The sequence below is a fragment of the Centruroides vittatus genome, unplaced genomic scaffold (assembly GCF_030686945.1).
Source record: "Centruroides vittatus isolate TY-2023 unplaced genomic scaffold, ASM3068694v2 contig_878, whole genome shotgun sequence".
NCBI lineage: Eukaryota > Metazoa > Arthropoda > Arachnida > Scorpiones > Buthidae > Centruroides > Centruroides vittatus.
Genome location: NW_027122570.1, coordinates 1,260,942 through 1,275,760, shown reverse-complemented (window position 1 = coordinate 1,275,760; position 14,819 = coordinate 1,260,942). Strand labels below are relative to the sequence as shown.

The 14,819-nt window shown below is 32.1% G+C and overlaps 1 protein-coding gene across 1 annotated transcript in view; it reads right to left on the bottom strand.

Annotated features, from left to right (window-relative positions):
* Positions 1 to 14,819, bottom strand: part of LOC136983202 (protein ILRUN) — a 69,809-nt gene that overhangs the window by 42,990 nt on the left and 12,000 nt on the right. The window contains exon 2 of the mRNA XM_067279889.1: positions 3,364 to 3,518. Within this exon, the coding sequence (XP_067135990.1) occupies positions 3,364 to 3,518 (155 nt within the window). The remainder of the gene's footprint in view (positions 1 to 3,363; positions 3,519 to 14,819) is intronic.

Sequence of the window (14,819 nt, the reverse complement as noted above, 5' to 3'; positions counted from 1 at the left end):
ACAAGCAGTTCATATATATCATTGAAAACTGGTTTTTTTTTCTTTTAACCTGAAGCAGACCTCGGGTGAGGCCGAAAATGTTTGTTTTCCGAAGTTTAAGCAGTACCGGTGATAAAGGTTAAACGAGTGAGTACAAGATTGTTCATACTATCACTTGTATGTTCTGGATTTTTTTATCTGCTATCCATTTTGGGCACCATGCGGAGGATGCCATATGATTTTCCCCACAGTTCATACACAGATGGGTATGGACAGCTACTTTCATATGGTTCCCTACAGTTTGGACATCGTGTTTCGCTCCAACAGTTCTATTGGATTGGCCAATAAGTCCGTGTGGTTCTTGCCAATAGATAGACATTCTGAAAAGCAATTATTAGTAGTTTTAACCTTAAAAAAGTGTGTTTGTTTGACAAGTAACATTTCATCAAAACCTGTCAAAAATAAAGCTTGATGATTAGTATCGTTTTGTGTGTTTGTCAGTATTCGAAAGACGAGTGAACAGAATGTGCATTATCGACACATTATGCTTTTTTGTTTTGAAAAGGGCAAAAAAGGCAAACATTTTCTTGAAAACTTGAAAAAACATATGTGAGGTGTATGAAAAGGATGCTGTGAAAAAATGTGTATGCCATAAGTGGTATGCAAGATTTCGTTCTGGAGATTTTTCCATTCAAGATGCACAACAATCAAGTCAGCCAGTTGAGATCAACTGCGATCAAATAGTAGTAGTAGCTGACAGTAATCCATGCCATATGATGTAGGAGATAGCAGATATTCTTCAAATATCGAAATTGAGTGTGAAAAATCATCTGTGTCAAACTTGGATACATCAGCAAACTTGATGTTTGCTGATGTATCCAAGTTTGTGTTCCACATGAACTTAGTGAAGCAAAGTGCATCACTCACATTTCCATCTGTGATCTCTCAGAAATGTGAAGAAAGCGACCCATTTCTGAAGTGAATGGCAATGGGGGATGAAAAGTAGATTGTTTACATCAACATCAATTGCAAAAGATCATGGGGAAAATGCAGCAAACTGCTGCACACCATTTCAAAAGCTGGACTTCATCCAAGCAAAGTTATGCTCTCAATTTGGTGGAATTGAAAGGGTGTTTTGTTTTATGAACTGCTTCTGAAAAACAAAATGATCAATTCCAATGTATACTGTGACCAGCTGGATAAATTAAACACAGTGAGTCAAGAAAAGCATCCAGAATTGGTGAATTACAAGGGTCTTTCACCATGATAATGCCTGGCCACATATGTCAATGCAAACACAGCAAAAATTGTTGGAGCTTGGCTGGGATGTCATATTCACCTGACCTTGCCACTTTTGATTAACACTTGTTTTGCTCCCTTCAAAATTCTTTAAATGAACAGTGCTTTGTTTCCAATAATGACATAAAAAAGCACTTGGAACAGTTTTTCAAGATGGCAAAATGTAAAAAAAAAACAAGCAATTATTTACTGAGACATCTTCACAATGCCAGGCTGCAATTTTTAATCATATTTGTAATTTATTTAACTTAAAATATATGCTCTTCACCTCAAATTAATAGTGGTTGCCCCTGTACATCATACTTTTCCTTTAACAATAGAATCATGCCGGTCATCTATCTAACCTGCTTTAAGGAGAAAATTTTTGAATTGAAATAATATGACTTCCAATTTGCATTGAAAATCTGTATATAGTCAATCAGGGCCTCCTGCCCCTAAGGTTTCCATATCTGGTCTCATCTTTCAATAATCTTTATCTAACTCCATTCTTGAGATTAAGGAAAGACAGCATTAAGGAAAGCCAAACAAACAAAGTCTGTCTGTTTGTCTTTTCTTAATGTACTTATCATCACTGGGCTGCAATTTTTTTCAAATTGCAGCCCAGTGATAATAAGAACATTTTGAATTAAAATAAGTTACATGTTTTATCTAAATAATCCTATATTTATAAATATAGTATTTTGTTCAGCAAGTAAAATATCCAAAGGTTAAAACATACAATTTATTCAATTCTTTATTCTACAAATGCATTTCAGATCAAAGTGAACTCTCAACTTCTCTTCAGTGCTATATAATTTGTATGTACTTATAAAGAAACAAGAATAGGTGGAGATTCAATTTCAAGTACAAATGCATATCCAATGTTTTATGATTTGGATATTTTATTTGCTGAACGAAATACTATACCTATAAATATTGGATTATTTGTTAAAACACGTAAGAATACAGCAAACCTATAATTAAGAAAATTAAAATAAATTTTATTATAAATTTTTTTTAATTACAAATGTGCACAAATTTATGGATTAACTGATAATTATACAAATATATAACTGCTCCAGCAATCTAAGCTAAGTGTAATCACAGTTCCATAATTAAGCTTCTTCCACATTACCTCAACATTTCATTTTAAAGTCTATCATGAAAGCAAATTGGATATTGGCATTATTAATTAATTTTAAAAAACTTGAATGATAGATTTTAATCAAAATCAAAAATTTTGATTAAAATTTATTGTTCAGGTTTTTTTTTAACAATTAATCAAAAATTTTTTATAGTATAACCATCACCAGAGAAATTTTTTACAGATTTTAGGATGTAGAGGCAAGGAAGAGGCCTAAAATAAAAGGTCAACCGTACCAGTTCTAACTGGTATGGTTGGCCTGTGGTGTGAAGATGTTTTCACGAAGATTTTTTGTATCCTCTTTGTGCTTTTAATTATTAATTAAATTATAATGTTCTTTGATACTCTAAGATAAGCACTCACACATGGAGTCAATATAATAAAAATTATCTGAATCTTTGATTAGTTTTATCATGTATGTACATCAGTGATTCTCAACCTTTTTTTCGTCACAGTACACTTTTAATAATTTAAAAATTTGGCAGCACACATGGTTACTTCAGTAAGTACCGCAGGACAACTGGTGATGTCATAACAGTGATTTTTAAATGCAGTTGATTATTTAGGTCACGTTTTCTAAACGCCTTGGTAACTATCAGCAGTTACTGGTAACACTGGTTACAATTTCCAAATGCACCCTAGTAAGATAGAACTAATTGAACTACTACTCTGACGTTGCTTATGTATGGGTATTCGCAGTGGGGGCACACTTCAAAAATCTTGCAGCACACTAAAGTGCCACAGCACAGTAGTTGAGAATCACTGGTCTACATGATTATGGTACATTTGCTTTTTACAGATGAATTACAGACAATATGTAAGTAATTAACTCTTTTTAAATATATCACTGTTTCTTATTTAATTCCAAATTTATTAGTATTTTATATTTTTCAAAATTAAATTTGTTATGTAATAAACAAACTCAAAACTAAAATTGTAATTTACAATTAAGTCTCACTTACCATGATTCTGAATTCTCCAAGTTTTTACAAATTTTGTGTTAGGAGGAATTGCTTCACCTTCTCCAATAGTTACATCTTTAACAAATGACATAGAAGGAAGATTTTCTTTAGGTGATTCAAAATCAAAATAAGAACAGACTGCTGCCTGAAGATTCCTATCATTATATAAAATAAATAAATGTAAAAAAACATAGAACTTTTTATATTTCTTAAAATTATAAATTATTATTAATATATATATATAAAAATGAAAATGTTTCTTTGTTTGTTTGCCACCAATTACTATGAAACTCGGCAGTTATGTTTCATAACAAAATAGTATTAACACACTTCACGCCAACATAAAATAAAGAGTAATTAACACATTTGTGTTGCGGCGTTATTAACAGTTATTTGAAATGTTTCACATTAAAACGCAAGTACTTTCAACAACTTACTGTTGTCATCTTCAGGCGAAATCGAATATTGTGGTTTTTGAATAAATTAGCTTTTTTAACGGACTATTTAAATTAAGTAAAACACGTGCGTGGAATTCAATTAAACATATTAAAATGTAAAAACAGGCTGATGTAACATGCTACTCTAATATAAAATAAAGATAGAGGTGCCGTATTTGTGGTGTACCTAACAGAGACAATTTATAATCTAGATTGTGTAAATAAAGTTACCCATAATTGCAGAATTTCTAATATTGGTGCATTGCACGGTGTTAAGGTGGCTATGTAAAGGCTCTCCCATATGAATACCTCTCTTTGATCATTGCAAGGTTTTAGCATTTTTGTGTCCCCCAAAGTGGAAGAAAATCTTGATTTAATACTTTTTTAGCTAATTCTGTTGTTGGTTTATTGTTTCTGATATCTTCTTGGTGTTCAAGAATGCAGGTGTGTAGCATTCTTGTGGTTGCTCCTATGTAAGTAATTTCTTCCCCTGATAATGTGTGCTTTAGTAAGATTTTGTAAACTCCGGATTTCTCATTTAACGTGAGAAAATCTCTATCATTGCACAACATACGTCTTAAGGTTGGTTGAGGGACTATGGGCAAAAGAAAACCCTGTTTTCTAAATATGCGTGCTATTTTTAGGGATAAATGGCCAAAATACGGTATCAGAGGCTGTACTAGAGTGAGTTGTTCTTTGTTGCTTTGGGGGGACACAAAAATGCTAAAACCTTGCAATGATCGAAGAGAGGTATTCATATGGGAGAGTCTTTACATAGCCACCTTAACACCGTGCAATGCACCAACATTAGAAATTCCACAATTATGGGTAATTTTATTTACACAATCTAGATTATAAATTGTCTCTGTTAGGTACACCACAAATACGGCACCTCTATCTTTATTTTATATTAGAGTAGCATGTTACATCAGCCTGTTTTTACATTTTAATATGTTTAATTGAATTCCACGCACGTGTTTTACGTAATTTAAATAGTCCGTTAAAAAAGCTAATTTATTCAAAAACCACAATATTCGATTTCGCCTGAAGATGACAACAGTAAGTTGTTGAAAGTACTTGCGTTTTAATGTGAAACATTTCAAATAACTGTTAATAACGCCGCAACACAAATGTGTTAATTACTCTTTATGTTTCATACTTCTAACTTAGATAGCATTGTATATCCCATCCTAAAATATCTATTGAATTTCTGTAAATCAATTAATTTCTATCTACGTTCAATTTGCTGATTTATACATAGTACCATCTATTGAAAAAAATTTAACAAAATAATAAACTAAATATAATAATATAATTCTTACAAAAAAGGATATAATTTAAAAATATATATATATATGTATTACATTCACTTAATTACTGCAACAATGATATAGCACAAAACAGACATGCTATAACTTTACTGCAACAGGTAGCATATAACACTTGCCACTCAAATTTTTTCATTTCTGAATAGTACAAATAAACATCATACTAAACCCGATAACATTAAACCAATACATCGCCAACTGCCATAAATAATCGGGCTAACTTTTGGATATAAATGATTAAAGATTAGAAATAAATTTGGCACTTGAGGTAGGCGTTAGGTGCCATCTCTTATTAAAATTATAATTATAATTATAATTATTATAATTAAATTCATGAATTATTTATAATAATAATTATAATTAAATTATCTTTAATTGTTTATATCCAAAAGTTAGCCTGATTATATATGGCAGTTGGCGATGTATCTGAATAGTACTTTCTTAATTCTAATAAGTGCCCTCTAGTAGCTGAGTGGATAAAACTACCGAAACTAGTAGTTAGTTTGTTGTGGGTTTGAACATGGCCAACGGGCTGGCCATATGGAGTTTTCCAGGTTTTCTTCACATTAGTAACACCTAAATAGGGTCCAGCTTCCCATAAAAGTCTTCCCGAAATGCATTCTCCTCAGCAAATCGCTCATGTGGCATGTTGTTGTGACCAAATAAACTAAACTAATTCTAACGAATGATTATTTATTGTGACATTTTCACAATGCAGCTTAGTGTTTGTTGCGTCGAGCTTAGTGTTTATTGCACCGGTGTTTATTGTAATGAAAAATTGCAGCTTGGTGCAATTTTTCATTACAATATTCTCAATTCTTTTAGTGGTAGTCTTGCCTCTGTACATCATACTTTTCCTAGTAGCAATAGAGTCATGCCAGTCATCTATCTAACTTTGTTCAGAAAAAAATTTTGAATTGCAGTAACATGACTTTCAGTCCAAACTGGATGTTCATACAAAGTCAATCTGGACCTCTTGCACTGAGCTTTCTATATTTGGTCTCGATTTTCATTTATCTAACTCCATTCTCGAGACTAAGGAAGGACAGTGGAAATTTATAGGTCTACAATTTTTTTCAATAATTTTTCTATAAATGCAATATTTATAAGGACATACTTCTCACATAGTTTATACAGTCTGTTGCAAAAATATAAACACTTTATTATCACATAAAAGCAATTATTCTTGCATTTTACAAGTATTTTTTTTTATTTAAACAAGTTTTATATGAAATCTTACGGACGTTAAGGTTAGCAACTTTGATCACGTGTGGCATCACAACCTAACCAACACAGATCACTTTTCAAATATTAATAGTAGATCGGTATTAATTAGTAGTCATTGACCATACTCTCTTCTAGGAGGAGGTTAATGACTACTTTTGTTCGAATTACTTCAACCCTCTTCTGCAACAGTTCTTTCTTCCTATCGGACCAGCTGTATGGTGGCATTCGAATAGGAAAATTACATAATATGAGGTTACCAGCTTGCACAAAATATGATTTAAGTGGTTTTCAAGGGTGCTGAATTTAAATATTTGGTCCGTTTTTTTTTTTTTTTCTTTTGCAAAATTTGATTGGTGGCAGATTACAGTTTGATATTTGGCTGTAAATGGTACAGTTTCTTAGAGTTAACATTAGGAAAAAATATGATATGTTAAGAATTTAAGATATCACATTTTCAATTGTTATCATCCGAGCATCATGATAAATGTGACAATAATAGGATGAAGTAACCAAACTCTTTATATGGTTTTTGTTTTAAGATTTGTTATATTATAGTATTTGATTTATATAACCACAAAGGTTATCTTACATAAAGATTTATCACACCGAGTGACCAATCTAACATATTTTACAAATTTTCTTCCTCTACTGTCCACAATTTAAAGAATTTTTAAAATGTGTTAGAATGGGCAATCGATGTGATAAACCCTTATGTAAGATAACCTCTGTGGTTATATAAATCAAATATGATAATATAGTAAACACTAAATCCAGAACCTGTTACCAGTGTAAATCATGTGAAAAAACCTTTCTTCACAAACGTTTTTGAACTTTTTAAAATACTTCTTCCTCAGGTAAAAAAATGCCCATCACAAGTTTCATTAAGCAAGCATTTGATCTTGTTTTAAATTGTTATGTTCTATTTTTTTAAGCATTCCATCGGATTTTTTTTATTTGAGGAAGAACTATTTTAAAAAGTTTGAAAACGTTTGTGAAGAAAGGTTTTTTCACATGATTTACACTGGTAACAGGTTCCAGATTTAGTGTTAATTTCACCCCCGGTGTTAAGGTGATGTTGAGTTTCTTAGATAATATAATATAATACAAGAGTTAAAAATAACAAAATAATCCAATAATCTTAATCTTTGTTGTTGTTATGTTTTGCCCAAGCAATGCTGGTCTCATCTGCTAGTTAATTAATAAAATGCTTTGTATATTTCAATAAATTATTTTTATGCATACTATATGCAAATTTAACTGTGTTTTCCAGTCCTATCGACGATTACTTACTTTTCTGCAGAGAATTCTAATTGTACCCATTATATGCCCTATATCAGGGCATATGGTTGTAATCATACATAAAAATATCTCCACTGCTTGTCTACATATGTCATTATTTGACAAAAGATCACTCTCATTATCATGTTTCAGATTATTTGCATCCATCAGCATAGATGCTCCTTAAGCCTGCTTTAATCCATAATTTTCAATAATCTGATTGATTTTTGTTCACTGATGCAAATAAGCTTCTATCGTTTTCTCATTGAATCTAAATTCCTAAATAGTATGTGATGTCATTGAGATCTTTGATTTCAAAGCTCTGATTAAGCCATTCTCCGATATTTGTGACAGCTTTCTCATCAAATTGAATAATTACTAGTGATGTAACAAATATTCGGTTACTACCCAGTATTCGGCCTATTTTTCACTACTTGGCCGAATACCGAATATTTAATCACTATTCGGCCAAACAGTGAATACCTAAAAACAAAAATAAGAAATAACAAAAACACAGTAAATTAATCATTTTGGTAACTTTTACTAATGCTGAACATTAAATTATCATTATTAAGGTTAGTAAGAAATAGCATCTAACTCTAGTATTTAATTATTTCGTAATTAAATAATATTATAGCCTTTATCTAGCCTGATATCTTATAGCATTGATGGCATGTAGGTTAGAATGTATCGGGCATTAATGTTATTGTTTAGTTAATTATGTTATATTCGTATTCTTATATATTTTAATATTTTTTATCATTTTAAAATAATATTTTTAAATGATTTACGAAAAGTTTTATTGAAACTTATCGTATTTAATGAAAGAATTATTTATCTATTTCTAGAAGATGAGTAACTAATATATAATCTATTTTATATATAAAGCAAAGAATGAGCATTTCTCATTATATACAAAAGATAACATTTGAAATCATGTTAATTTTAAAAATATTGACAAAAACAATAGCAACAAAATATCACAAAACTTTACAAATAGAAACCCCCAATAATATATTTGAACTGTTCCACAACTGGGGAGAAACTAGACCATATGTCCCCACTAAAGTATATCCTTAGGATACTATTCAGTCTACAAATACGTAGTAAAAACAAAATTTTAGTGCTTAATTAAAGAGTTAAAAAGATTGATTGCAAATAAAATAACTTATAAGTTATAACTTACATCTAAATACCAACAACTGCCGAATCATATTGGGCTATTTACGGCTATTACATAAATTATAAACCAATTTGGCACTAGAGGTAGATGTTAGACTCCATCTCATATTAACTTTAATAATTATAATTTAATTAATTAATTTAAATAATTTAGACCTACTGGAAGAAAAAATCGTAGTGACAGCGGGCCAATAGAGAGCAGGGTGCGCGATCCTTGCCATAATGCGGTTTGTGCGCCAATTTTCATACATGCGATAATCAAGCCGAATAGTTTGGCCAAATATTCGGCCATTTGGCCACACTCCTGGCCGAATATTCAGTATTCAGCCTGAGCCAAATATACTATTCGTTACATCACTAATAATTACTAAATCATCAATATATGTTCCACTGTCCTTTCTTGAACTTAGAATATACATGGATTGGTTAGATTTTATTTAGATCATTGCTTTAATAAAAATTTATTTATTCTAGTGTTCAAATATCAGGCTGATTGTTCAAGTCCTTATAGTGATTAAGGTAACCTGCAGACAAAATGTTTCTTTCCAGATTTGATGTATCCTTCAGGTTGTGATGTATACATAGGCAATTCAAAAAGTAAGGTAACGTGAGTTCTCCTATACAAATTTTATTTCAAAAGCAGATATAGTGGTACAGATTATTATGGCACTGGTAGGTACAGTACATCTTATTTTTCAACATAATCACTATGCTTGTCCAAACATTTATTCCAATGAAATAACAAGGCATCGATGCCAGCAGAGAAGAAATCTGCATCAAGTCCCTTCAGACATGTCATGACAACTTGCTGAACTTCCATATCAGTTTGGAATCGCCTACCACTCATGTGCTTCTTCAATGGTCTGAAGAAATGGAAATCACTTCATCCTGAATCAGACCTTCAATACAGCACAGATTGTCATCTGTGGAAGATGTGTTTTGCCTACCAGATCTTTACTCAGTTTGCATATCTGTTCTGCCTTCATCGAACTCAGTGCACCAAACCCACACCTGCTTTCATGACATGACATTACTACTGTACACTTCAATAAGTTTACGATGAATTTCTACTAGTGAGTTGCCCTTTAGACACAGAAACCAAATCACACTACGCACTTCCACGTTTGACCATGTTTCTGTGAGTGCAGCCATCTTCAAGATGGTATTGCAAGAGTTTGATGCAACATTGTGCCAAGTAATGCCTATGCGATAAAGGTGTGGTCTTTTGCTGCTGCCCTAATGGAAAATTCGAACAAGAGGAGGTATATGACACCCGTGGAAACTCTTGTTACCTTACTTTTTGAATCAGCCTCATACAAGGTAGCTTCAAAAAGTTCCCAGAATTGATTTATTACTCAAAAGTATGTGTACAATTGACAAATCAATCAACATATCCTTCAAAGTATTGTCCTTTGGCAACTACACACTTTTACTAATGCTGGTATAGCTGCTGAAAACATTCTTGGAAGCTGTCTTGCAACAGCAATGCAGATGTCGCACTCTATATAACCTCATCCGCATTCTTGAAGTGACATCCCTTGATGGTATCTTTCAACCAGGGGAAGAGGTAGAAATTGCATGAGGACTGCCATGAACATTTGTGGCATTGTGTGTTGACAAACACAGTGCATGGCATGTTCAATTGATCATGCAGGATGGAATGACAACTTCTAACCAAAATTCCTCTGTCTTGGCGATCTGCTCAATTGACTTCTGTCTATTTGACCTCACAACCTCGCATACGATCGACACTTTCTCCTCAGACATTGATGTTGATGAACAACCACTTCACAAATAATAAATGATACTAATCAATTCCATCCAATGAACAAAGCGATAATACAAATACGTCTCACTAACCTTGTATAGTTTTGCAGGTAAAAACTCAGAACGTATCACTAACGTTTTTGACCCACTTTTTAAGGTCTTCTTCAGGTGTTCTATAAATATTTTCTGGTTTTATTCTAATTTTCAAATTTCCAGTTTCCGATGTTTTCTATCCTTGAATTTATTTTTTTGAATCTTTTAAAATTTAAATATTCAAAAGATGCGAGCTTGCGCTAGTTGTTATAGTGTTGCATCATAAATTGCCTGCCATGCTCTCGATAGTTGTTTCTCTTCCTTAAAATTGACTGACAGGCCTTTGCAGTCTGCTTTAAAAATTTCTAACGCCTCCAGATTTCGCAGTTGGTTTATATGCCGGGTTTGTCTGACCCTGGCATATATTTCAAACTGACAAAGAAATGCACATTATTTGTCATAAGATTCATAGCATCTGAATTGATGCACTATAAATGTGAGTATCATGATTGGCCACAGCATTAAAATATAGTTATGGGGTGCAAGCATTCACATCTTTATTATCAATACATTAATGATTCAAGCAATTTGTATTTAAAAACATTCGAAATTCTGGGCATTCCACAATGGAACATTTTTGAACCTGAAGCAGATCTAGATTATGGATCAAAAACGTTTGTTCATCATTATCTTTGAACTGTACTGGAAATTCTAAAGGCTTAAAGACTTAGAGGTGATACTTATTGGTACCAGTTTTTTACCTAGAAAGTTGTATAAATGTGAGTTCATTGCATCTATACCTGCTGCAAAATCCATCTCTGAATCTGAAGAATTATCCTTACAAATGGCACTTTCAATGTTTTGTTTATTATAATTTTGTTGATCCATAATCCTCCAATTTTTCAAAAATAAATAATTATATTTAACACATCCAAATTTCTTGCAGTTATAACACTGATAGGCATTTCTATGTTTACAGTTTCTGTCAATCTTATTCTAAATGTTCAATGCTGACTCTATCTTACCTGTATGTGTATCATTTAAATTTTCAATTTTTTGTTTATATTTGTCTGCCAGTTTACCTTTATATTCAAGCATGTTTGTCATCTGGGTGGGTATTGAGCACCGTAACAAGTGTTTCATAGCTATCTGGAAGTCTGCTGAATAATAATGCCACCACTTGAAAGTCTCCAATTTTTTCTCCAATGCCATGCAGATGCTCCACTAGTTGCAGGGTACATCTAATATATTCTTGCATCTTTTCATTCTTATTAACTTTGAAACAATTTTCCTAAGAGATATAATCAGTTATTGAGGTTGGCTCATTCATGTACTGTACCTTTCTAAGTTATTCCTACATATTCCTTGGCAATGAACTCTTGCATATATTCATCATCTGATTATCTTCTACATTCAGACAGATAGTACTTTGTGCTTTCTACTTAGCCATTTCAGGTTCCAGTTTCACTTCTGTTATTTCAAGTTGAATTTACCTGATAACTTTGTCAAAATAGAATCAGCCATTTTCACTGCTTGCAGAGACCTTTATTTTCTTTCACTGCTTTCACACAAAACTAGGCCCATAACTTGTTAGCTTCTAAGACAAGGATACATATGCAGTTGCATTCACTTAATAAAAACTTTTTATTATGTTATCACAATAAGAACGAAAAAAAATACTCTCTACTGTCTGAGCAGAAGAGAATAGCTAGGAAGATAAAAACAGAAATCAGAGTTTTTGCTCTCTAAACAAGTACCATATTAATTAAACAAACATTTGTTAGAATATCTCCAATGAGCTAAAAATTAATACCAAAAATAAAATTATGCAGTTTGGAACAGTGCAAAATAAAGCATCAATAGCCATTAATCACCAGCCAATTTAAAACATTCACCAATACAATTTGCATACATAGGTTATACTAAAACAGACTTTTGCTTTATTGCCATCATCTTGCTTTGGTGCTTGGAAAAACTGCAGTAATATTCCAACAAATGCAACCAATTTGGATCTCATCATTAATTAACTGAGACAAAGATCCCTCTCTATCACATGTAACTGTTTCACTAGTAGCATTTTATGCTTGTGAGAGTTGGAAGAGCACAAGCATAAAAAAAGCTAAATGTGTTTCATCAGAAGTGTCTTCACAAAATCCTGATATTAATTATAGACTATACTATATTATTTTTAATAAATGCATTATACATATTTTGATAATAAATGATAGAAGAAAAATGAAAAAGCAAGTAAAATATTTTTTGAACATGATTTCACAAGACATCAATATAGCAAGATACTACTGAAATATTTACATACTTCAATAATTTCAAAGTACAGTATATTTAGTCCATATTTCAAAATCTTATATCATATTTCAGAGTGCAAATTCATTTCTTAAAATCAAAGTTTTAAGAAAAGAAATTTTGCATACTAATTGATGAATGTATGAATATATTCAAACTAGCAGGTAGACACGGCATTGCTCGGGCAAAAGTAATGATAGCGAAGATTAAGATTATTACGTTATAGTCACAAAAGAAAAAGAGTAATTTCATCAACAAACTAAGTATTTCTAAAGAAAGGTCAAATTTGAAAATCGAATGTTCTAATACTGTTCAATTTTCACAATGTGTTCTGGTTATATCGTTCGATTTTCATTGAACGTTCTAAAGAAGAAAGGTCGAGAAAAACCGAACTAATCCATTTAAATTTGAAAATCGAATGTGTTCTAACATATTACTCTTTTTCTTTTTCCTTTTTTTTTTTCCAGAGCCCGTAAATCTTGCACGTCGCTTTCTCTTGTTCTCCATTGTTACTTCACACTATCATCGTTACTTAACACTTTGGTACTTAAATTTGGTACCCTAATTGTGTACCAAATTTCAACTTTCAACTCCTAACCGTTTCAGCGAAAATTAAGATTATTACGTTACAGTCAACCTTACCCGTTTTCACAGAATGCAAGAATTGGGTCCTCCCCTGTTTCCAGACTAATTACAGAATTTTTAGATAAGTCTAAAAATATGTTTGATTCACCAGAGCTTTTTGCTGAGGTCTTTTTCTTATTGATCTATTGAGTGATTTTTCTGCTGATTTTTGTCATTTTAGTTAGTATTTGTGTTAGTGCTTAGATTTTGAGTCAGTTTTTTGTTCTCAATAGGCCAGATTTTTCATTTGTTAGGCTTAGCTAGCTCAGTTTCTGTTTTGGCTTTGCCAGGCAGAAACAAATAGTTTCTTTAATTCAATCGAGTTAAATTTACTCATTTTCAATTTCCACTCAATCACCTTCTTGTTTTTGGCTGGCTTTTGTAAATTTTCAGTTTTTAGGGTGTTTTTCAGTCAGTCTTGTCTTAGTTTAGGTCTAAGTTAGATAGTTTTTGTAGTTAATTAGGTCTTCAGGTGTTTAGCTTCCCCTATAATTTTGGTTTTACTCAGTCAATTAGTTTTTGAGTTTTTCTGGTTTTACTGCATTGCAGTATTTTATCTGCATTGCAATATTTTTGGTTTTTCAAGTTTTTCTGAGTCATTCTTCAGCCTTTTCAGTTGTAAGTTCATAGTTAGGCCTTACTAGCCAGTTTCAACTGCCTAGCCATTTTCATAGCTTTATTGGTGTTAGTTAGTATTTTGGCATTTGTGTGGTTCCTGATTTTTGTAGTTAGTTTTTCCTTTATAATTCATTCCCTTAGTGGTGCTTTGTTCCCTGTTAGTTTTGTCTTTCTAGGCCACCCCATTTTCGAGTTTTTTGGTTATACTGCTTTGCATTTGGTTTTCAGTTCTCCTGTTCTTTTCTTTGGTTTAAGTTATAAGTTATTAGTTTTAAGGTAGTTTAAGTAGTTTAAGGGTCTTTCTGGATGGTGTGTCCATCTAGTTCTGGAAACACTGGGGCCAGGAGCCCATGCTCGGACGTCTCATTGGTCCTCAAAAAACTTAGGGAGCTTTTGGACATTATTTTGGGAAACTGTCCCAAAGAATGCAGCTCTACTGTTCAGAAAGAGAACAGAACAAAAATTTGTGAAGCTGCAAATGATCTTTTCTTGCTAGCAGCCGAAACTATCCGAGCATCAGTTCATTGTCCCAACAACAATGTTGATATGCTGAATAGTTTAACTAGCAAAGCAGTTTCGAAATCCCTAGCCGATAGTGTCTGTCATATTCAACAGGAGGTTTCCAAGGTCTGCTCTCTCATTGATAGCAAAGTCAACA